Below are 21580 nucleotides of genomic sequence, written 5' to 3'. Positions count from 1 at the left end.
TTATGATAGGCGCGTGCGGAGAAGGTAATTGCGTGGACAAAGAAACTGGATTTGAGTGCTATTGTCCTTATGGTAAAACGGGACAACGGTGCGAGAAATCCATGAAGATCTACGAGCCAGCTTTCCATGACGATAAGTCTTTCATCGCTCATAACACACCCAAAGCCCTTAGACGGTGAGCGTTTGAACGAAGCATGTGCATGGTTTCCATATAGTTCGATAGTTTATTGCCAGAGTAATAGATGTTTTTAATTTCAAAGCTTTGCTTTTTATTATATACTTTGCATTAGTAGACAATTTAAAGATTAATGATGAGGTTCCCTATTGAATACAATAGGGAATATTGTATACCAAATGTACCATAGTATTCGGTGAACAACTCTTACACAATTAACACGAATCCTTCATAAGCGATTCTCAAATTCAACTATTAACCTGTGTAGTCTTGATAACATGGTATCCTAATCCTAATAGATGAAATTGTTTTCAGGACGAGAATGAGCACTACACACAATCGATTACAATCACGCAACGCACAAGTTAGATCAAGGCCACATCATCACAACAATCTGCACCACACGAAACATTAGTCTCTTCACCAAATTGATGCACATATAGGAAAAAAAGTCATTCAAATATTTGATCGATTCTAGGAACAAATCAAATTTTTCGTATAACTGCTATTTATAGTTGTCAGTCAGCATTATATACATATATATTATTATATTTTTTTTATGAGAATTTTATTTACATTAGATGTTTTTCTCTTCGCCTTGTACGTGTCGTAGATCTTGTGGATGTCAAGCCTGTAATGAGTAGTTCCTTGAAATGAACTTCATGGTGCTGTAATATTAGATTATCAATTGATTTACTTATTATACTTGTTATATTTCAACCCTTTGCAATGTCTAATCATTTTTTAATGGAAACTTGTCTTTTAGGAAGAATTCGATATTCTTTTCTATCTTTCTCTGCGAGACTTCTTTTTATACTGTCATGAATATAAATTCGTTGCTTTTAAGGCTGCAGAGGGTCTTTTTGTACAGCTTCTTAAATAATACATTTAACGCATTGTGTTAGTCATTTTACTTATTATTATTAGAGATAAGGCATTAATTAGGTCAATGCCAAATGAATTGCATTCAACAGTCGTCTGAAGACTTGAATAAACTGCCAAGGTTGTGGCATTATGTATGACTCGCATAAACACACAAACACAGTGGCATGTGTAAAATGTTTGTACTTATTTGTAAGAACCCGTGTGTACCTCCCGAGTGTTCCAGGTCTGTAATGACCTTTAATGTATTCGACGGGCTTCAAGAAATGCTATAAGTATAAATATAACTTGAGATGCAAATAAACATTGTTTTAACAGGAATCACTATGTCATATATTTATTTTTTCTGGCTGTCCATACGAATATTCTTTCATACCTGTAATTACTAGTCAAAAACCACCAAATTGTAGCGAGGTGAGTTCTAAGATATACACAAATTATCTATCTGCATTCCTGTCGTATAATGATAATCTTGCTCCTACTAAGAGGAATTTTTTTTAAATCTATATTAACATAGAGTAACTACTTACTCTGAACATTTTCCGATAGGTTGAAAGTGGCATTGAACTTTAACCCTCTGGACAGCAAAGATGGCATCCTGATGTACTGTTCCCAAAGCGATGAAGGTCTTGGAGACTTTGTGGCACTTGTCGTCAAGGACAGACACGTAGAGTTCAGATATGACATAGGTTCTGGCTTGGCGATCATCAAATCCAATCATGTTCTTCAACCTGGTGTATGGACACACGTATCGATAAACAGAGACTTCAAAGAAGGAAATCTTACGGTGAATGGGGAACCCCCGGTTGGAGGCAAATCTCCAGGCACTGCGCGCACCATGACACTCAACACCCCACTATATATCGGTGGCGTCGACCGCAGGAGAATCACGGTCAACCGAAATTCCGGTGTCGATCGCACTTTCCGCGGTTGTATTAGCGACGTGAGCATTTCGTTAGTGTTATAACAAGTTAGGTTTAGAATGAATTATCGCCATAACACTTGTTCCGATGCACTTTTAGCTTGGAGTGTCTTCAATGAACGTGGACATACTAAAGTCAGCGATAGACTCTGCCAACATTGACGACTGCAACGTTCTCCGCCCAAATCAAACAAAACTAATCACCACAATCACCACGACACAGTCTACTACGACACCCTATGATCCCTGTGCCTTGAAACCATGCATACATGGAATGTGTCAGAGCGCAGATTCAAATGAGTATTCATGTACCTGTGAATATGGTTATGTGGGCATAAATTGTGAGAATATCCTAAAACAGTGCGAACTCCTTCTCCCCTGCAGGAATGGAGGATCCTGCATGGATCTCCATGGGTCCTATAAGTGTGACTGTCGACTTGGTTACAGTGGACAGAATTGCGAAAAATGTAACTATCGAGAGCATTAAAATCGGTAATCATAATTATGCAAAGCTTGTTTTAATTTTCTCATTGATTTACAGTGGCAGAAATAACATACGATGTGGCATTCAAGGGTGACGGGTGGCTGGAATTAGACAGATCTGTAATGGTCCATAACGAAGAGCGTGACGTTGTGGGTTTTGAGATCTCGACGAACAAAACCAAGGGATTGATTATGTGGCACGGACAGTCACCGAATGACCTCAATCCTGATCATTACATGGCCCTTGCAGTAGTCGATGGGTAATTATCGATAATTTCATCAAATTATCTGTTTCTACAAGTGTATGTTAATTATACACACTCTTTTCCAGATACGTGGAGTATCAGTACAACTTGGGCACTGGTCCAGTTATTATTCGTGTCACTGCTCAAAAAGTGGATGACGGAGAAAGACACAGGATAATTCTGAAACGCAGAGGTAGCGATGGCAGCATAGAATTGAATGGCGAGCACATGGAAAGTGGTGCCAGTTATGGGACGCAGCAAGATCTGAATACCAGGGGCAGCGTTTACTTGGGTGGTGTGCCTGACTACACTATGACTTATGGAAAATACCAAGAAGGCTTCTCCGGTTGTATTTACACCATGGAAGTGCAGGACTCGGGAGCTATCGATATCGGTGAAAAAGCCATACGAGGGAAGAACGTTTCTCCGTGCACAAGGTAAATAGAAATTGTCTCATTCGTACAGTGCATGTCATACATGCATCAACCTCCAAAGGGTATGACCAGATAAGGAAGACAAATATTTTTGTGAACTTTATCCATCGATACAAAACATTTAAACTATGGAGATTGATATACTCGTGATGCGCACTATACAGGGTGTCTCAGCCTAAGTGATACGGAGCTCTAACTCCAAAACTATCGGCCGAATGCAAAATTTCAAATATGGAAATTGCATGGTAAAATGAGGCTCATGTTTCAGCGAGAAGAAATTTTTGTTAGCGTTGTTATTTAACGAGATATGATGGTCAAGTTTCGTTTTTCGAATGGAACTATATATTTTTTCTTATACCATGTGATAGTACTTTTCAAGACGAATTCGTTAAGCTTTAATGTATTTACCCGAATTTTATTAGTTTTCAAGCTATAACGCTTTAAAGTTTGCTCATTTTCAAGGAAAAAACCGCAGTAAGCACCATGCGGTTCTTGAAATCGATACAGAGGGTCTCGTTTGGGATTCTAGACCCAACGAAGGAAAATGGCAAGAATCCCAATATTCTGGGCCTAGAATCCTAAGTGAGACCCTCCGTATCGATTTCAAGAACCGCATGGTGCTTACTGCATCAATGGGACCATATTGAAAATTTTGCGTACGGCCGACAGTTTTGGAGTTAGAGCTCCGTATCACTTAGGCTGGGACACCCTGTATGTATGATAATTATATGAGATCATAGTTATTACAAGATTTTTTATGCATTAAACAACATGCATGATGTTTCACGCTACTCAGGGCAAGGTGGATCCCGTCTTCTTTGGTATTCACTGATGCAGACACGGACATCTTCGATGCGTTTGTCCCCCCACCTCCTGTAAACATTATCCATCCAAAGCCAGCAGCCAATCTGGCTGCTTACAATATCAAGCATTACTCATTGTTAATCCTACTCCAAAACCTACTCGCCTTCACCATGGATGTGCGAGAACAGAGCTTGCTTTTTACAGTATTATGCATAGACACCATCAATGCGATGAAATGTATATTAAGTTAAGTGTTTCATGTCAAATAGCATCCGGGGAGTAGGTGTTTCTTTGCACACAGCATACTTGATAACTTAAAACAGAGAGACATGTGTTCCCCTAGATGTTGACATAATGATTCTTGTAATTACTACATTTGTAAATTATTTAATGCTTCGTTGATGTCTGGAGCAAGATAAACTGTCATGGTATGTTCAATTTAACAACGATCTTTGATTCAGAGCCAGAAGGGTCAAGGGCCGAGTGGTATAAGTTCAAAAGATTCGAAAATTGACTCTTCGAAACTTATACCACTTCGTTCTTCAAACTAATGGATTTTTAAATGATATCTGTTTGCTTTTTCATTTTACAGTGACCTGGACAATAGACTTCCAATGCGTGGTGATCTTGGAACATTTCAATAGGAGGTAAATTTTCTGAAAGCGTTGATTTTAGTTAAAAATACATTTTACAATCAAACTAACAACATTTTATAGTTTCTACAAAACATGAAAGAGAATATCAATTTAATTTTTTGCCCTAATCTTTAATTCGCTTCTCGTCTAATTATACCTGGCTTTCTAACTGAACTGCCATCAGCAACTGAACGTTTAGATGATTACGAAGAGATACAATAATATTATACCAAATTACATATGTTATCACTGCCATTATTTGATTTTTTTAAGCTCATAATACATCTTTCTTGATCGTTCGCTAAACATGGAATACCAATGCCCTTTCACAATACAATTCTAGTCATAATGCTCCAATGACTTATCTTCAAAGTGGAATAATGATTTGTCCATGATAAGTTTTCAATCTCATTGATGACCTATCATTTATAAATCCCAATAACTATTGGAAAAAAAACCTCATTTCATGGAAAGCTATACACATTGAGTGCAAAGCAATTTTCTTTCAGCATTTGCTTGGACCAATCATATTTGGGCAAACGCTTATAGGCGACCGCATTCATATTTGAACGAAAACCTAGAGTTTATCGCAAGTAAATAATACACGATACTTGGTTTCGATAATGCACTGACTAACAAGGGAACATATTCAATTGTCGCATGCCGATTTTCAGCAAATTTATGTGATAGGTAGTACTCAACAAAAATATTAGACACGTATTTTTTTCTATTAGCAATCGTCCATATCGAAGAGGTGAAAACAGTCACCATAGTTGACGGTGAAAACCATGTTTTTTTAAATATCTTGAAAACTAGAGGAGCTAGTTAAATAATAGCTAAATAATTTATTTGTTTTTCCATTGATGATAAATAGTAATAGTAGTAGTAGTATAGCAGTACATAAAACGATAGTAACTCTCAAGGATCATTCTTGTCACGATTTTTATAGTTATTAAGCAATCATCGAGGATTTCAGTGAGAATTTTCGCTTCACTCGATTGTTTGTTACATTCTATAAATGAATTATTCACTTTTACGACTCGTCAAGGACAGTATAGATATAGATCGTTGCAACATTCAAGACAAATTTCTGTTACGATCTCGATTTTTATTGAAGGATCATCGAGGACTTTCAGTTTTAACTACACGTTACTTTGTTAGAAATATTCACTTTATTCTATTGTTTATTAACCTTATGCATATAAATAATGGACCTTGGTACTCGTGAAAGTTAGTATAGATGATTAGGAACATTAAAAAACCGGTGTTGATACGATGTCGATTGAGATTAAACTATGTCAGATGGTACGGTTGTCTTAAATTGTTTACAACTATTTAAATAGTGTACAAGGATTCAGTCCAGTTATAGGGGAAGATTCCTAGAAGCCTAAGGTTTAATTTGAGTATGCAAAAGTTAATGATTTTTTAGTAAATAATCGATAAACAATCGTTGAACAAATGAGTGTACTCTGCGCATGCGCACTGCTATTTCCAGCGTCGGTGCTCTCTATCCTTCTCGCACGGTATATCTTTCTCTTCCGCACAATTTCAAGAATTAGTGGCGCCATCTAGCGGTTATATCAGGGAAGCTCCGGCTGAGTAATAGGATAACAGAACGGTAGTGGAGGTCTACGCTCGAAATTGTGCGAGGGAGAAAGATATACTGTGCGAAAAGGATAGAGAGCACCGACGCTGGAAACGGCAGTGCGCATGCGCAGAGTACACTCATTTGTTCAACGATTGTTTACCGATTATTTACAAATAAATCATGAACTTTTGCATACTGAAATTAAAGCTTAGGCTTCTAGGAATCTTCTCCTCTAAATGGATTCAACCCATATGCACTATTTAAATAGTTTTAAACAATTTAAGACAAGCATAGTTCTGACTACGCCACCTGTCATTGCAATTATCGTTAATTAATCAATATTAGTTACATAATTCAGGCAGTTTGGCACTCGTGGAAAGTAGTTTGGATCTGTGGCAACATTCAAGGACTGTTTTTGTTACGATTTTAGTTGTTATTAACGAGTTGTCAACGAATTTCATGTCAAGGACACGTTCCAGCTGTTGCCAATGATCGACGTACTCGCGCACCGTTTACAAAAATTGTTCACAACTATTTGGATTCAATGAAAATCCTATCGAAAACGGTCTTTGAATGTTGCCAAGGATCCTAATTACCTTCCACGAGTGTCAGAGTGCAGTAATTATATCCAAAATATTGATTAATTAACAGTAATTGCGATGACAGATGGTGTAGTAAGAACTACTTTGGAACTATGGTTGTCTTAAATTGTTTACAACTATTTAAATAATACATAAGGATTCAATCCACTTATAGGAGAAGATTCCTAGAAGCCTAAGCTTTAATTTCAGTATGCAAAAGTTTATGAATTATTTGTAAATAACCGATAAACAGTCGATGAACAAATGAGTGTACTCTGCGCATCCGCACTGCCATTTCCAGCGTCGGTGCTCTCTATCCTTCTCGCACGGTATATTTTTCTCCCTCGCACAATTTCGAGCGTAGACCTCCACTACCGTTCTGTTATCCTATTACTCAGCCGGAGCTTCCCTGATATAACCGCTAGATGGCGCCACTAATTCTTGAAATTGTGCGGAAGAGAAAGATATACCGTGCGAGAAGGATAGAGAGCACCGACGCTGGAAATAGCAGTGCGCATGCGCAGAGTACACTCATTTGTTCAACGATTGTTTATCGATTATTTACTAAAAAATCATGAACTTTTGCGTACTCAAATTAAACCTTAGGCTTCTAGGAATCTTCCCCTATAACTGGACTGAATCCTTGTACACTATTTAAATAGTTGTAAACAATTTAAGACAAACATAGTTCCAAAGTAGTTTTGTTTACGCCACCTGTCATTGCAATTATCGTTAATTAATCAGTATTAGGTGCATAATTTATGTCGTGTTGGCACTCGTGGAAAGTAGTTTGGATCTTTGGGAACATTCAAGGACCGTTTTCGTTACGATTTTACTTGTTATTAACGAGTTGTCAACGAATCGTGACAAGGGTGATCGTTGAGAGTTACTATGGTTCTATGTACTACTATACTACTACTACTACTATTACCATCAATGGAAAATCCAATAAATTATTTAGCTATTCTTTAACTAGCTTCTCTAGTTTTCAAGATATTTAAAAGAACATGGTATTCACCCTCAACTTTAGGGGCTGTTTTCACCCCTTTGATATGGACGATTGTCAAAAAAAAAAAAAAAATACGTGTAAAATATTTTTGTTGAGTACTACCTATCACATAAATTTGCTGAAAATCGGCGTGTGACAATTGGATATATTCCCTTGTAAGCATACACACTTTTCTTATCGAAACAGTTCAAACTCCATTTATGTGATATCAAAAGAAAGTTACTTACAAAATATTTGTATAGTTAGGATCATCGGTGCTAGTAAAATGCGTTGCTAGTTATAATGTGATTTGTATCAGGTATGTAAATAATCGCAAGTATGGTTGATACTAACCAAGGCTTCCGGGTGTAAGCCATTCCTTTGGGTAAGATTTAGTCTGTCCTTTCTGGTTGATGATTCTTAATTTCAAAGTAAGACCCCCATGAAAACACATTCAATGGAAAAATTAAGAAACAAGTAAAGTGGAACAAGCTTATTGTGATGCTGAGAAGTCTGAATTAATAGTATCAACCATGAAAAATAACCAGGCCGTGAAAACCTTAAATATCTTAATTGCAATTTATCTTGCAATGTTTGTGTTTCATACATTCTACATACACTGTTTCTTAGATAGGACAGTGCGCTATCGATATTTGTATGACGTAAAGCAAAATAAGCAACGGTGCAGAATATCTGAATGAGGTTCCCAGATTGTTATTATTTATTGTTTACAGAACACTACATTGATATAATACAGTACTACCGCAAACTGGTACGTATAAAATTATTTTGAATTAATACATCTACCTGCCAAGTGTGTTTTTTAGATTTATATAACAGACAATGTGACATTTGTTTACCATGTGATCACTAAATAAAGAAGACTCAAGTGCAATGCACACGCGTGACACTAACAAGTCCTGTTCTAATTCCGTAAAAGGTTAAGTAAATCGGCCACGAAATGTTTTTACAAATCATGTTATGGCAACACTAACAGCCAACAATGCGTACAGTCTTTAAAAATATATTAAAACCTTATCAAAACACTGTAAATGATCATGTACAGAAATTAATAAGATGCAGCTGTAAGTAACCTAAATCTAGCGCCTTCTTATTTATTTGACACTAAAACATGTATTCACTATCATAAATATGTTCCATATATAAGTATAAAAGGATATGTATATGTATAATTATCAATCGAAAGTATCTACCATCACATGAAAGTGTAGTGTATTGTTATATAAATAATTCTTCGAAAAGAAATGAGACAATAAATATAATTTTGTTAAGAAGCCTACATTTAATTCACACATATTTTTAAACAGAGATTGCCTGCTATAAATTAACTTTGTAACCAGATATGAAAGGCAGTCCTGTGCCCACTTGTTTCTGATACTGTATATAGTCCTGTCCAAAGAAATTAAGCAAAGTAATCTCTTCAATTAAAATGCGATCATGGAAGAATTTCCAAGACACCACAGTGTATGCCAAAAGGCAAAATGGATTCTGAAGTATCAGCTATGAACAAAAATACATAAGAATTACTTGACTTTTCCCTGATCCCATGTAAGATTTTTCAGCACAAAAAATCATTACCTGTGTTCCTATAGACCAATAAAACCAACCTACATAACTGGGGTGCCTACAAAGTCTGTAGACTCCATAAGTAATCAGTTCATGATTGTCCATTTTTTCGCTTTGTACAATATGATTAAAATTGTGCTTTGCCGTAAACATAGCTAATTTTCTCAAAATTTCTCCGCAAATGCACAATATTAATCCAAAATACGATATAGACGAAGCCTGTTTCATCAATGGAAAGTATTGTCTCTCAACAATGAACTCTATCCAACTGGAGCATGCTGCCACTCCATAAGCTACACTGTGATTCAGAATAAAGCTGTCAATGGAAAGAGTCGATGGGTTTATCCATGCTATGCTCAAAAATTCAGAGTAATGGAAGATAGCCAGTATGGTAATGTATACACCGAACATTTGCCACGAAGGAGGTGCAACGAGTGACACTAAAATTCCAATTCCAAAGGCGTAACCTATAAAAACTGCTCTCACAGAAACCTGGAGTAAATGCAAGTATTATTATCATGTATAGTATGATATTTTTAATAAAAGGAACTAATTATTAATCCTTTGCGTATTGGTACATTGCGTCATTCAGAAATGTAAAAAGACTCCAAGTTGACTGTCAACATATCTATCTAGTCTATAATTAAAGTGCGAAGGGTTAATTAATTAATTGTTACTGGGGGCAATTTACCTGGTAAGAAACCCCACGAAAAGCAAAAAATAGCAGAAAGTTTAGAACTCCATATTGGAAGAGATGCGTTAACCATATATTACTGAAATAAACACTGGGTACGTCGAATTCTAACCTCAAAAGCACTTCTGGTAGAATCGCGACAAAACTAGCCACAGTGAAACAATATAAACTGAGTTTTCCATCGTAGCACAGCATTTTCTTAATGTTTATTTGGTTTTCTCGACACAATATATAATATAATGTTTAAAAGATTCTCCATTGCTATTATACTTCTTCGATGATTGATTTTCTAACCTCGCTTGTATAGGTTTTATGAAGACAGTTCACATAGTAATTCAAGAGTAACATTTTAATTACTGTTACCGCGTGATTGTTCGATCGACAATGTTTTTGATGCTTTCTACTTTTGGAAAATGAACAATATACTTTTCAGTGAGTATTTGAGCAATTGAGCATAAATATATGTATCTATTACTTATGGGGAAGGTTTACCCATATTATATTTTAATGTAGACTAAATAAAAGTTTTGATTGAATAAAAATTTCTGGTATTTATTTTAAATGATCCCTCTTGCTTAATGAATTGACAGAAAGTGTGTTAAAATATTTGAAAGACAAACAAAATTAAATTATGTTTCACAAAAGACAATCAAATGTATAACATCGAGTATCATCGAGTTAACAGTTAGTTCTTCTTTATCGACGGTCTTCATAAATCTTCTTATCGACGATGAAGAGTGCGTCCACCACATACTATAGCTCAGTGGCGCCATCGGTGAGAAACTGCCCAAGTTTGTAGTGAAACCAATTCGTACTGTTACCACTAGATGACGAGTATCACTAATTCCCATTTTGCACTACTATGTGATTCTTATTCAAGATAATTGTAAAAGTATAAACAAAGATATATTTGGCTTCGATAAAAACAATGAGTCTAACAGCAATGAGATTATATCTCCTCACCAAAAGAGTCCTATTTTGAGGATCATGAAAAGGTCTATTGTACTACCATTTTATATTTACCCTATTCCTCCCTTTTTACTAAAAAAATCATCTAATTCACCTTACACCTGCAAAGAATAGAAAGCAATAAATGAAACCATTTACAAATATCACATTGTTTATTAGATGTAATATGTATTGAGAAACTGCAGTAACATGTGAATATACATATGCACTGACATACTTCCTACACGCGTGAGAACGTTTCTACTCACACCATGAAAGGAGAAATGTACTATGTTTGAAAAGACACTACCACCACTCGTGCATTGCCTATTCACTGCCATTCACTGCTATTCAAGATGGAGAGAAAACGACGTACGTCTTCCGTAAGGTGGTTGTAAACAAGACACTCGTTCAAGTCGAGAATTTCTCAGCAATAAGAATAGCAAGTAATGAAAAATGGCAAAATCTGTGCTGAGCTCTGATACGCTGCCCAAAGCTGGTCGAGTGAACGAAGGTACATCTGTCTTTTTTTTTACATTCCTCCTGTCATTTTCAATTATGGTCACTGATTAAACTGAGCATTTCCAATGCAAACTTTTTGTTAATAGTTTGTCGAGAATGGCTAGTGCACGAAGACGGAGCCCTCGCCTATCGACTTCAGGATGAGGAAAGTAAGAATTTCAGATGTTATATTCTTCTACTATGCGATTGGCTGTATTTTAATCGATTGTCTTTGTTATTATAATTTGTAGTCAGAGAACACTACACTGGCAACAAAGTTCGTAATGCTCAAGTTAGGGAGGATTTACCAAGGGCACGTGTTGAACAGGAGTTGGAAACATTAAAGTACCAGAGCTACGTTCAACAACAGTCAGTATTAAAGAGATATATTCTGTAAAATTCTTGTCAGCTTTAAGTTTCTGAAAAAAATATTTAAATAGAAATTGTTCACTCCTTAGGGAGGAACGAGATGCGCTGATAGCAAAACAGGTTGCGCTCTCTTTAGAACGGGAAGAGAAATTGAAAGAACGGGAGTTACAGGAACGGATGAGATTGCAGTTAAGATTGGACGACGAGGCAGCACAGCTTGAAATTAAACGACACATTCAAGAAGAGAAAGACGAGGTATTTCTAAAACATCCCTTATGTATCTGTATGTTCATGTATTGAAGCTAATCTGTTGAATAAAGGAATTGGCAAGAAAGTTGCAGCAGCTGGAGGAAGAAAATGCCACGGACAATCCAGAAGGGCCTGTTGACGAGCAGTTTTTGCAGGATCAAAAGATAGCAATGGAAGCACAAGATGCTGAACTGGCGCGCATGCTTCAGGAAAAAGAACGTGCGAAGGTCAGGAAGGCAAGAGAGAGAGCAAGGCAAAGAAAGTTAGAACGACAGCTTCAAAAACTAGAGGAACAAAATCTAACAGAGAAGCCACAGAGACCAGACAAACTGGATTTGAAAAGTACACCGAGTAAGAGCAGAATGCCGTATACACTAAATTGCCAGCAGTATCCTAATCCTGAGGAAATACAAACTCTAGATGATCCTGTTGAAACTGTGCGAGAAGTACCGAATGTAGCTGCAATTATTGATCCTACATACAACGGAACACATCGCCATACTTCTAGTAGTTCAAGCAGCACAGTTAGTCCCACGTATGCTTTACCCACGCCACCACAAGAGCTTATGAACGAGGATGCTCCTTGCTATATGCCCATACAAGGACAACGACGAAATCAAATTCAGTCTCCGTCCCAAGGTCATGAGGAGAAACACAAGCGTAGAGTTAAGGATGGTTGCAAACAACAATAGATAATCCTTAACACTTTAACTTTTCAGAATTTATAATCTTAGAAAAGGATTTTCTAATACTTCTAGAACATTTCGTTAATATCAAAAGCCTTGTCTGTGTCCTCAAATCAAGCATTATAAGCTAGACAACGAAGATTGATAGGCTCTGAAAGTTGAAGGTTGATAGATGCTGAAATTAAAAAAACTTACATAAAGCGTTCAGTTTCATTTACTGAGACGTGCTGTCAGTTTTTTGTTGTTGTTGCCATGAAGAAGTAGTATAAGTTATTTAGAAATTAAGAATTACTTTGCGAACAAATTCATAATTATTCTGATTTTCTTCTTGAGACAGTAACTCTTTTTCATGTCCTGTAAAAAATAATAATCCTTTGTATAGCATAAGTGCGAACGTGCCTTTTGGAAGAATATAGTGCAAGGAAGATCTATAAATCTTGAACAAGATCTGTCTTTTGCTACAAATAGTTCATATCAAATTCAAGTACGATAATACTTGTACTAAGATATTGTATAGATTTTTATGAGAAACTAAATAGGAGATTAGACAATCAGAATTAAGGATACAATAAAATAAGCAAACAATGTACAAAGATTGACCGCTTAGGCTAAATACAAAATGAAATAATTTAGTTGACGCAGACTTTATATTTTACATTCTAAAAAAAATTTATTATAGATCTATTGTACATAAAAATTATGCTTGCTTTTTAGAAGGAAATGCTTTTTTTCTAAATATTTAAGGTACAGATCAAAGAATAATTTACTGCCAAAGATAACGTTAGTAACGTTCAGTTTGTACCAGACGATGAAGTTAAGTATTACCAAGAGAAAAAATCCATTTTGAGAGAAATGTGAAGTTACAAATACGTGCTTTAATATGCTGCTTAACACGTAGAATAAATATTTTTTAATAAACTGTTACAGTTCAAAGTTGTAGAGAACTGTGCGCATGTATTGATAATCTTTACAAGATTTTGCTTTAGCTGGAAATTGTAAGTTTGAGAATAAATTTAAATATAGTCTGTCTTAACCTATATATGAATTATACTCACAAACGTATGCACGTTCAGTTTGTTTGCAGTATTATTTAATACTGCTTTAGAATTTAAACGACTTATTATTTATGGTGACTGGAAATTTATTCGATAGATATATGCATTAATTCTTTTTTTACATTTATTGTATGAATACAGCTATACACGAGTATATCAATAAATTATTTACAAAGTTATGATACACATTTTCATTCAGAACCTTATAGAATATATAATTTATACCATGAAGTTATCGTTAAGAAAAGAATGATATCAATGTAACAAGTATATTCAGCGAATTGTCTATGAAAATAATCAACCTTATGCTCTAATGATACACTTTGAAAACACTGTGCTATTCAATGTTCTCAAAATATGGTTCAACAAAATCTTCTTTCTGTACAACTGTTTACACGTTTCGACATTGATAGGAAATTCATCATTGGTGAAAAAAACTAATTAAAATAAGGGACTTATTGATTATACGCTAACAAAAAACAATTTTTTTTAACCACTTTGGAAATTTCTCTCTTTCTATTGACAACGAAATCATTTAAAGGGCATTGTTATAATGGTTACTGCTGTACACGTCATTTAAGAACTGTTGGTTCAAGAAAACGACAAGTTAAAAAGGTTGATACGAACTGAAGTTTTGGGTGTAAGCCATATCCTTTGGATCTTAAGCTAAAAAAGAAATTTCAACAATTGCATTTAATTCGCTATACTCTTTGATCTCTTAGGCAGTACAAAGTTCATTCTATAACGATTTACCCATTCTTTCAACCTGTGAAATTTTCTGTACAATGCGTTGTTCCTCTATCCTTCAGAGGAAGTGGTAGCCTTCGACCTAGTATGAGGAGGTGAAAACACGTAATTCGGCACTTCCCCCATAGCTGAAAGATTTCAAAATGTATACAGAACTGAGAACAAAAATCACTGCTATTACCTTTCTGATCCAATGGTGGAGCATCCCCCTTCTCTGGCTGTGAGAATGAAAATTCATCGGTAATGTTTTGCTTCAGGTTGTTCCCTTTTCTACCTTTCCTTGATTTTGAGGTGTCTTCGCTCGTTTCTTGGGGAACTGAAGTCCCTGAAGCAGTACGTTTTCTTCTTGCAGGCATTTTCTTAGCCTTAGAAACATTTGAATTTACTTGATCTTCCATTTCAACTGCTTCCTCTTCCACTATTGTCTCTTCGAGGACACTTTTACCGCGAGCACTTCTGGTTCTCCTCTGCGTTTCAGCTTGCGAAAGCTCAACACTGGAAGCTCTTCTCTGTCGAGTATTCTGTGCAGATTGTTTCCTGTTACTCGCAGCAGAGATCCTTTCCTTTGATGGCACACTCAAAATCTCCTCGAGCTCTTCTGGTATTGACTGTATCGATGATCTCCGACTACGCGTGTTTGCTGCTGGACTGCCCACAGCTGGTAGCACTATATGTCTTCCTTTCATGGTTTCTAATGAGAGTTCACCATCCTCTGGAATAGTTTCTTTCGCTACGCTGCTAGATCTTCGACTTCTCACCTTGTCCTCTATTTCTTTAGGCACAGAACTGCTACGTCTCCTCGCTGATTTTACAGTACTCACTTCTTCCGCCTCTGTTTCCTTCAACTTTGACTCTTTTGCTGACTTTGATGAAGTTACATTTGACTTTCTTTCGTCTGACAAGTTTTTTACTGTTGAATCTTTATTTTTCACTTGCTTTTTCACATCCTCTTGTGTAGTTACTAAATTGGACGATGATAGAGTCCGACTGCTTCTAACCAATGGCTTCGTCAATTCTGATAGTTCTTTCTGCACAGAAGCAGCACGTCTCATGCTACGTCTTACAGGTACTTTATCTTCCGTTTCTGTTTCTTTGAGTGAAATGTCTTTCGCTACAGAAGATGCTCTTCTGCCTCTGACCTTCCTTGGCGAGGCGCCAGACGAATCCTCCGATCCAGACGAAACTGTTCGCTTAATACCTTCGTCTGCGATAGAGGCAATTAGCACCTCCTTCACTAGTGAACTTCCTCGCCTCGATCTTGTAGATTTTGCAGCGATCTTGGAGGGTGATTCTATCTCTTTTGTTATCGAAGAAGCTCTACGAGACCTGGTCACCCTTGGCGTAATACCCTCATCAATAAAGGAGGACACATCGTCTATGCTAGAGATGTCTTTAGAGTGAACAGGAACTACCTCTTCCATTTCTTCCCTGACAATACAATTATTGTTATCATAACTTGTCGAGACTTTATTTATCGTATGTTCTTCTACATTTTCTTTTTGATCATAAACTACTTTTATTGTAGATTCTTTATATACACTCCTTCTCGAATAGGAAGGTATTCCTATTCCTTCTTTTCTTTCAGGTTTAGTTGGATCCGCACTAGAATCAGATTCATCGTCGGTAATGTTTGAAGCATCATAGATATTTTCTGCGTGCGCTGAGGGTGTTTGTTTTATTTTCTCATGTGTCTCATTGAGAGTTAGAGCCATTTCGTCGCCACTGTTCCAAGACTCGTCATCAGTTATGTCGAAGTGTTCACTGTTCTTCTGATGAATGCTGTGTTTCCTGTTTTCAGAGTGAGCAGAGTCATTGTTTAACCTACTAGAAAAGCTTTCGAATTCTTCTTCATTGCTGGCGTCTTCTTGGACAAAATCTTTTGCTTGACTGACATCCATCTGTTCACACTCAGTTTCCAAGATTCTATTCTTTAAGATGTCTCCATTGTTGTATTTAGTTTGTCTATCTTCCCTTAATTTATCGCTGCTTCCCTTTTCACTGTTATTGAATTGGAGACAATTGGACTTGGGTATAACTGGAGATATACTTTGTGCGCACGAGAACAATTCAGAATTTTCTTCGACGTTGTCCACATTCACTTTTTTTTTCTCGAGTCTAGGATCTTTTGTGAAAGGAGTAGAGGAAGTAAGGCAACTAGGATCGGCATTGGAAGTGTTCCATGAATACTCTTGATTAATCTTCCTCGATGTTTTTGGAGGAACAATCGTTTCAAAGCTACTATCCGGAGAAAGTACCGCTGAAGATTGGCAGGAAATAGAAAGCATCGAAGTGACCTTTCCTAAATTTTGCGGTATAGGCTTCGAAGGAACTCTGGAGCAGTTTTCTAATGTGCTGGGTGAATCCACCGGGGGATAATTTGTAGAACTCTTAGACGTTGAACACTTAACTACAGGGTTCTGTAATGACTCTGTGGATGTCTGCAAATAAGTTCTCCTAAGACTGGGTCTAGGACGGGCAGTGTATATATTTTTACAGGTGTAACTACTATCAGACAAGACTGTGCTCTCCATGAGGGATTTGTCGCTCATTGTAGAACTGAAAAATGCTTCTTCACAGCCCTCGGACAGACTAAGCTTAAAACTATCCTCTCCATTACAGGAATTGTTCTTTTTCTGAATATTGAACCGTATCTGCCTGTTGATCTTTTTTTCTCTGTCAGACACTGGACTGTCTGTGGCTTCCCTCTGCAAGGTGCCACTAGCAGTGGGAGACACCGAGCTCCTCATGAGCTGCCTGATCTTTAAAATAGACTGAGGGGTCTCAATGGGAGTGCCTCTGTTACTGGTTACTTTCCGTTTCACTAAAGGAGTGCTGAATACAGCGTTTAGGGCTGTTTCGCCATCGTCGAGAAACTTTCTACGCTTCACCCTGTCAGGAGTTCTCATTCCACTGTCTTCTTCAGGCTGTACTTCGTCTAAAGTACGCTTCCTACTTGTCTGCAAGACTTTTGGAGACGTTATACAGTTTATGTTGATTTTATCATCGTTCAGCTTCAAGGTGGTACAAGGGGCAGTGATGAAAGGGATCACAGACTTCTCTCCTCTTAGAAAAGTCTCTCTTGCTTTCTTGATAACAGTTTCGTAAAGGCTCGTTGCGCGTTGGGAGCTCCTGTTATAAGTCATAGGTCTGGGATACCTTGGCTCCAAGCCTGTATCCCAGTTTGTTTTGTCCATGTTGACAGAGAACCTCTTCATCACATCTGGTAGGGTTACATTGTAAGCGTTCAGCATGTCTGCGTGAGTATACTTAGAGGCAACAGACATCGAACCACTGTTGGCCTCCATGTAACGGCAACGCTGCAAGTAGTACAGCAATCGCATATTTTCGGATTTGGACTCTTCCAGGAACTTGATGAACATCTCTTCCTCCTCTGAAGTCAGAGCCAGGTGCAGGATGTCGCCCAGTTTGTCGTAGGTTTTACAGGCTTGAAAGAAGCACATGAGTAGCTGGGCATAGTGAGATTGCGGTTTATGCTGGAAGGCTGATTGGACCAATCCATGCTCTACCGATAGGCCAATTAAAGTGCTTTGGTCCCGAACGGAGGATAAGGGAGGCTTCCTTATACGCAAGTACATTAACGCTAATTTGTGTTGGCCATTCTTCACCAAGGTCCTCAACACTAGGTTGTGGTGCCAATCCTTGACGTCAGAGTCACAGATTAATGGGCCAGTCATCATATCCAGGAATCCATGATAATCATCATGATCGAGAAGCCAGAATGCTTGCGTGAGTTTTATAAGGCTGGGGCTCATCTTGAACGACGAGGGGTACTTGATCAGCTGGTCCACACCAGGATAAGATCCTTGCAATAACATCGCTAAATCCATCAGAAGATAAATGGTGATTTGATGCTTGAATTCGATTTCATTGGACTCTGTTTGATTACAGTCGGTCAAGTAACTCCTCAGCAATGACTGTAACGACGGAGGTGGGTAATGCCCGTTGTTGGACGCGTCCCCAGCCTCTCTTTCCCACTGCAAGTTCAAGACAGGACATTCTCGTGTTATCAACTCATCTATGAAAAGAACCTCGTCGTTTTCACCGCTCTGTTTATCGTTAACGGACTCTCGCTTCTCCTTGTACAAGGAAAGCAGTTTCTCGTAAGGATAGGGAATCTTCAGTGCAAAGGAGAGGGGTATAGGATCCTCCAGGTCCTGCGATTCAGGCAGTAAACCTACATCATAGAACCATAGAAGCACTTGAAAGTACATGGACACCCTTTTAAGCGCTCTCCGCTGTTTTGTTAGGTTCCCCGTTTCAAAAGGTAACTTTGCCACTACGTTTGACAAACATTCCAGCTGTTGGAAGCAGAATCGAAGGGTTTTCACTTCAGATTCTCCTATGTTGTTGCCCGACTGGTCGAACAGAGGTATGCATAAGTTATCCGCAATCATTTTTATGGAAGAGGCGCGTTGTATGCCCCATTTCAAGAAGATTGGGTACATGTATGCCACGCTACCGTCTGACCATTCCTTTGCACATCTAATCAAAAAGGTGGTCCAACGCTGTTCTAAGCAGAGCGACAGCAGCATGTCTCTTTGGACGTTAAGATCACTCGTGAAAGAAACGTCTGAGCTGAAGGGTACCAGGCCAACCGAAAGACACTTGTGGAACATCTCGGAAGGCTGGGTAAACACCAGTGGTCCTGCCAGCGCTATCTCGCGTAGCAGCTCAGCTTGGATACCCCGATACAGCCAGAATGTCAGTTTGGATAAGCTCAGTTCTATCCATTCAAGGGACAATGAATTTGGGTAAAAAAGTTCCTCTGATGAGCTTAAACTGTTGTTTGGGAATTCCTGCAGGCTACGGGGAACATAAGCGCAGCTGATTATTTCGCTGCTAGCAACAGTGGAAGGGCGTAATCTCGTGTTATAACTAGCTAATATACTATTAGGGTTTTTGCATTCGCTGATGTTTTGAGGCATCTGCTCTTTGTACCACTGATTCAAGTCGAAGAGCACGGCTCGATCAGTAGTAGAGACTAGTAGCAAGCTGTCCTCTCCTCGTTTGAACTCTAATTCAGTTTGATCTGGATTTGTTCCTCTTTCTATGGTGGATAGACTAACAACTCTGTCGTTTGTGTCCAGTTCAAACTCAAATTTGAGGCTGGGTTCGGCTTCCAAGTTGAAGTAAAGATTTGTGCCTCTGTCGCAGTATTTGCGTTCGAACAATAAGGCAAACATTCTTAATAGAGGCGGTACTTTGAACGAATCGTCTTGAAAAACAACCCACAAGTAATAAAAAGGTCGAGGATCATCGGTTGGTTCCAACAGTGCCAAATGCGTTACTATCATGGTTTCATTGATAGGCAGACTGATCCATCCCACGGAACCATCGTTTTGCCATATAATTACTCTACCCAAACATCCAGATATCAAGCAGCCAATCTTCGTAGAACTGACTATGGTATTCGTTAACTTTTCATCTAGGAAAACAGATGATTCAAATTCTTCTCTATTAAATCCAATATGCTTCTCTATACCTATAAATATAAGATTTTAATTATACATAAATTGTGTCTTCTTGATCTGACCAAAATACAACCTAACTAACCCAGAGCTAATTCTGAGATTAGGTTTAGGTCTAGATAATATGTAAAAACAAGTTTTCTTACGTTGATTCAACAAGTTGCAAGCCATATGTTTACTTTTATTTGACCGATGCCGGTTAAAGGAATCCTTAGTTGTTAGAAATTCTATTTCAGCTGGGGAAGCCTCATCCATTACAATCGATAGATCGGATACTTCCCAGACAGATCTCTGAAGATCTACCATCAGATGATTAAGATTGCGTAGTACTACACAAGCTATGCCATCCATCTGCATGAGTATGTCGTCAGGTCTCTTATCATTGAATTCTTCCCACTCTGCACCCCCAGACACAATACAAATTTGTTCTACACCAGCTGGCATCTATGCAAGCATACAAATAATTTCAGATAATTCATAAAATTATTGGTAGATGGGTTTATATACATAATACAAATAACATTTCACAAATACTCACTTTTATAGCTCTCAAGACACGAGAAGTAGTACAATCAAAGATGCAGAGCAAACCCACAGAATCTTTAATTCTAGTGGCTTCATTATCTAAGCCAACAAGAAGCAATGGTAGCTCCCCAGATTTTGCAGGAAACTGACACACGCAAGTGATCTTTCCTTGAAAGGTCCACGAACTAGTACTTTCTCCAGTTTTAACATTGAAAACTATTATATGACAACCATAACTCAGCCAAGCATATGTAACATCATTCAAGAACCCACCGCAAAGGTTACTGTATAATTGCAAACTGTTTGATAATCCACCATTATCTCCTTCTGAACTATTAAGGTGGTTCAATATGGAATGTTGAATGTCTACAATGCTGCGAACCTGAGTAAAAATAAAATTGCTGTTATATTGGGATTCTAAGGAGTTTCAGAATAAATGAATATCATACACTAAAGAATTTACTGCAGCATGGTAATCATGTGGAGACCTTGAGACTATAGAGTGAAAGAAAAGAGAAATTATAGGAGAAAAATTACCTCGCAGTTAACCTCTTCCAACTCCTTCATATTTTGGGCGTAGTATTAAAGAAGAAGAAATTCGAAAAAATCATTTATAAATTCTTTTGTCGAGATAATTATAAAGGTTATGTTACCGCCAAATTTCAATGATCTCGTCACGTTTGCGCAAAAAGATTTATGGCGAATCTCTATGGCATATGTTTGCAATATCATTCGACAAAGTATTTGAAACACAGAGTAATTTGGAAATACATGAAAAGTGTTGGTATTGTTTTAAATTCGTTTCGCTACTCGTGAATACATTTTAAAACCGTAACTATACAACTGCGAAGTACGTTAAGAAATACTGCCAATCATACGTGCTGCCAACTGTGTTTAAGGGTGCGCAGGAGACAAACTGGCGCCACCAACGGAAAGTAGGTGAACTACTAGATAGTTTTTCCCGTTTTTCAGGCACAATAATGAAAAAAACAT

General features: G+C 37.6%; 5 protein-coding genes across 9 annotated transcripts in view; 3 read left to right on the top strand and 2 right to left on the bottom strand.

Annotated features, from left to right (window-relative positions):
* The window catches only part of LOC128878573 (basement membrane-specific heparan sulfate proteoglycan core protein-like), a 94792-nt gene extending 93414 nt beyond the window's left edge, over positions 1-1378 (top strand). For all 3 annotated transcript variants that reach the window (XM_054126860.1, XM_054126861.1, XM_054126862.1), the window contains 2 exons: positions 10-175; positions 491-1378. In XM_054126860.1, the coding sequence (XP_053982835.1) occupies positions 10-175; positions 491-590 (266 nt within the window). In that variant the 3' untranslated portion in view covers positions 591-1378. The remainder of the gene's footprint in view (positions 1-9; positions 176-490) is intronic.
* LOC128878478 (basement membrane-specific heparan sulfate proteoglycan core protein-like) lies at positions 1132-8609 on the top strand. Its single transcript, XM_054126711.1, has 8 exons — positions 1132-1178; positions 1607-2000; positions 2080-2446; positions 2521-2722; positions 2794-3144; positions 4357-4373; positions 4538-4592; positions 8472-8609. Exons 1-8 carry the CDS (start codon positions 1132-1134, stop codon positions 8482-8484), a joined length of 1446 nt encoding a protein of 481 aa, XP_053982686.1. The 3' UTR covers positions 8485-8609.
* On the bottom strand, positions 8430-11037 carry LOC128878578 (protein-S-isoprenylcysteine O-methyltransferase). Its single transcript, XM_054126869.1, has 3 exons — positions 10016-11037; positions 9337-9816; positions 8430-9258 (listed from the first exon to the last, which is right to left on the bottom strand). The coding sequence occupies exons 1-3, from the start codon at positions 10211-10213 to the stop codon at positions 9076-9078; spliced, it is 861 nt and encodes a 286-aa protein (XP_053982844.1). The 5' UTR covers positions 10214-11037; the 3' UTR covers positions 8430-9075.
* A 156-nt stretch (positions 11038-11193) lies between these two features.
* LOC128878577 (coiled-coil domain-containing protein 50) lies at positions 11194-14005 on the top strand. Of its 2 annotated transcripts, XM_054126868.1 has the most exons (6): positions 11194-11480; positions 11575-11637; positions 11719-11836; positions 11926-12091; positions 12157-12436; positions 12506-14005. In XM_054126868.1, exons 1-6 carry the CDS (start codon positions 11423-11425, stop codon positions 12775-12777), a joined length of 957 nt encoding a protein of 318 aa, XP_053982843.1. In that variant the 5' UTR covers positions 11194-11422; the 3' UTR covers positions 12778-14005. The 2 variants fall into 2 exon arrangements, with proteins under 2 accessions (XP_053982843.1, XP_053982842.1); XM_054126867.1 differs by having other exon boundaries at positions 11201-11480; positions 12157-14005.
* Positions 13927-21464, bottom strand: LOC128878575 (protein ELYS). 2 transcript variants are annotated; one of them, XM_054126864.1, is made up of 6 exons: positions 21125-21464; positions 20601-20969; positions 20209-20506; positions 14755-20076; positions 14593-14701; positions 13927-14492 (listed from the first exon to the last, which is right to left on the bottom strand). In XM_054126864.1, exons 1-5 carry the CDS (start codon positions 21152-21154, stop codon positions 14625-14627), a joined length of 6096 nt encoding a protein of 2031 aa, XP_053982839.1. In that variant the 5' UTR covers positions 21155-21464; the 3' UTR covers positions 13927-14492; positions 14593-14624. The 2 variants fall into 2 exon arrangements, with proteins under 2 accessions (XP_053982839.1, XP_053982838.1); XM_054126863.1 differs by having other exon boundaries at positions 14580-14701; positions 21125-21463.
* Between the last annotated feature and the right edge of the window lie 116 nt (positions 21465-21580).

This window comes from Hylaeus volcanicus, chromosome 6 (genome assembly GCF_026283585.1).
Source record: "Hylaeus volcanicus isolate JK05 chromosome 6, UHH_iyHylVolc1.0_haploid, whole genome shotgun sequence".
Taxonomy (NCBI): domain Eukaryota; kingdom Metazoa; phylum Arthropoda; class Insecta; order Hymenoptera; family Colletidae; genus Hylaeus; species Hylaeus volcanicus.
Note: the sequence above shows the minus strand (reverse complement) of the source record. Positions and strands in the feature narration are given on the sequence as shown.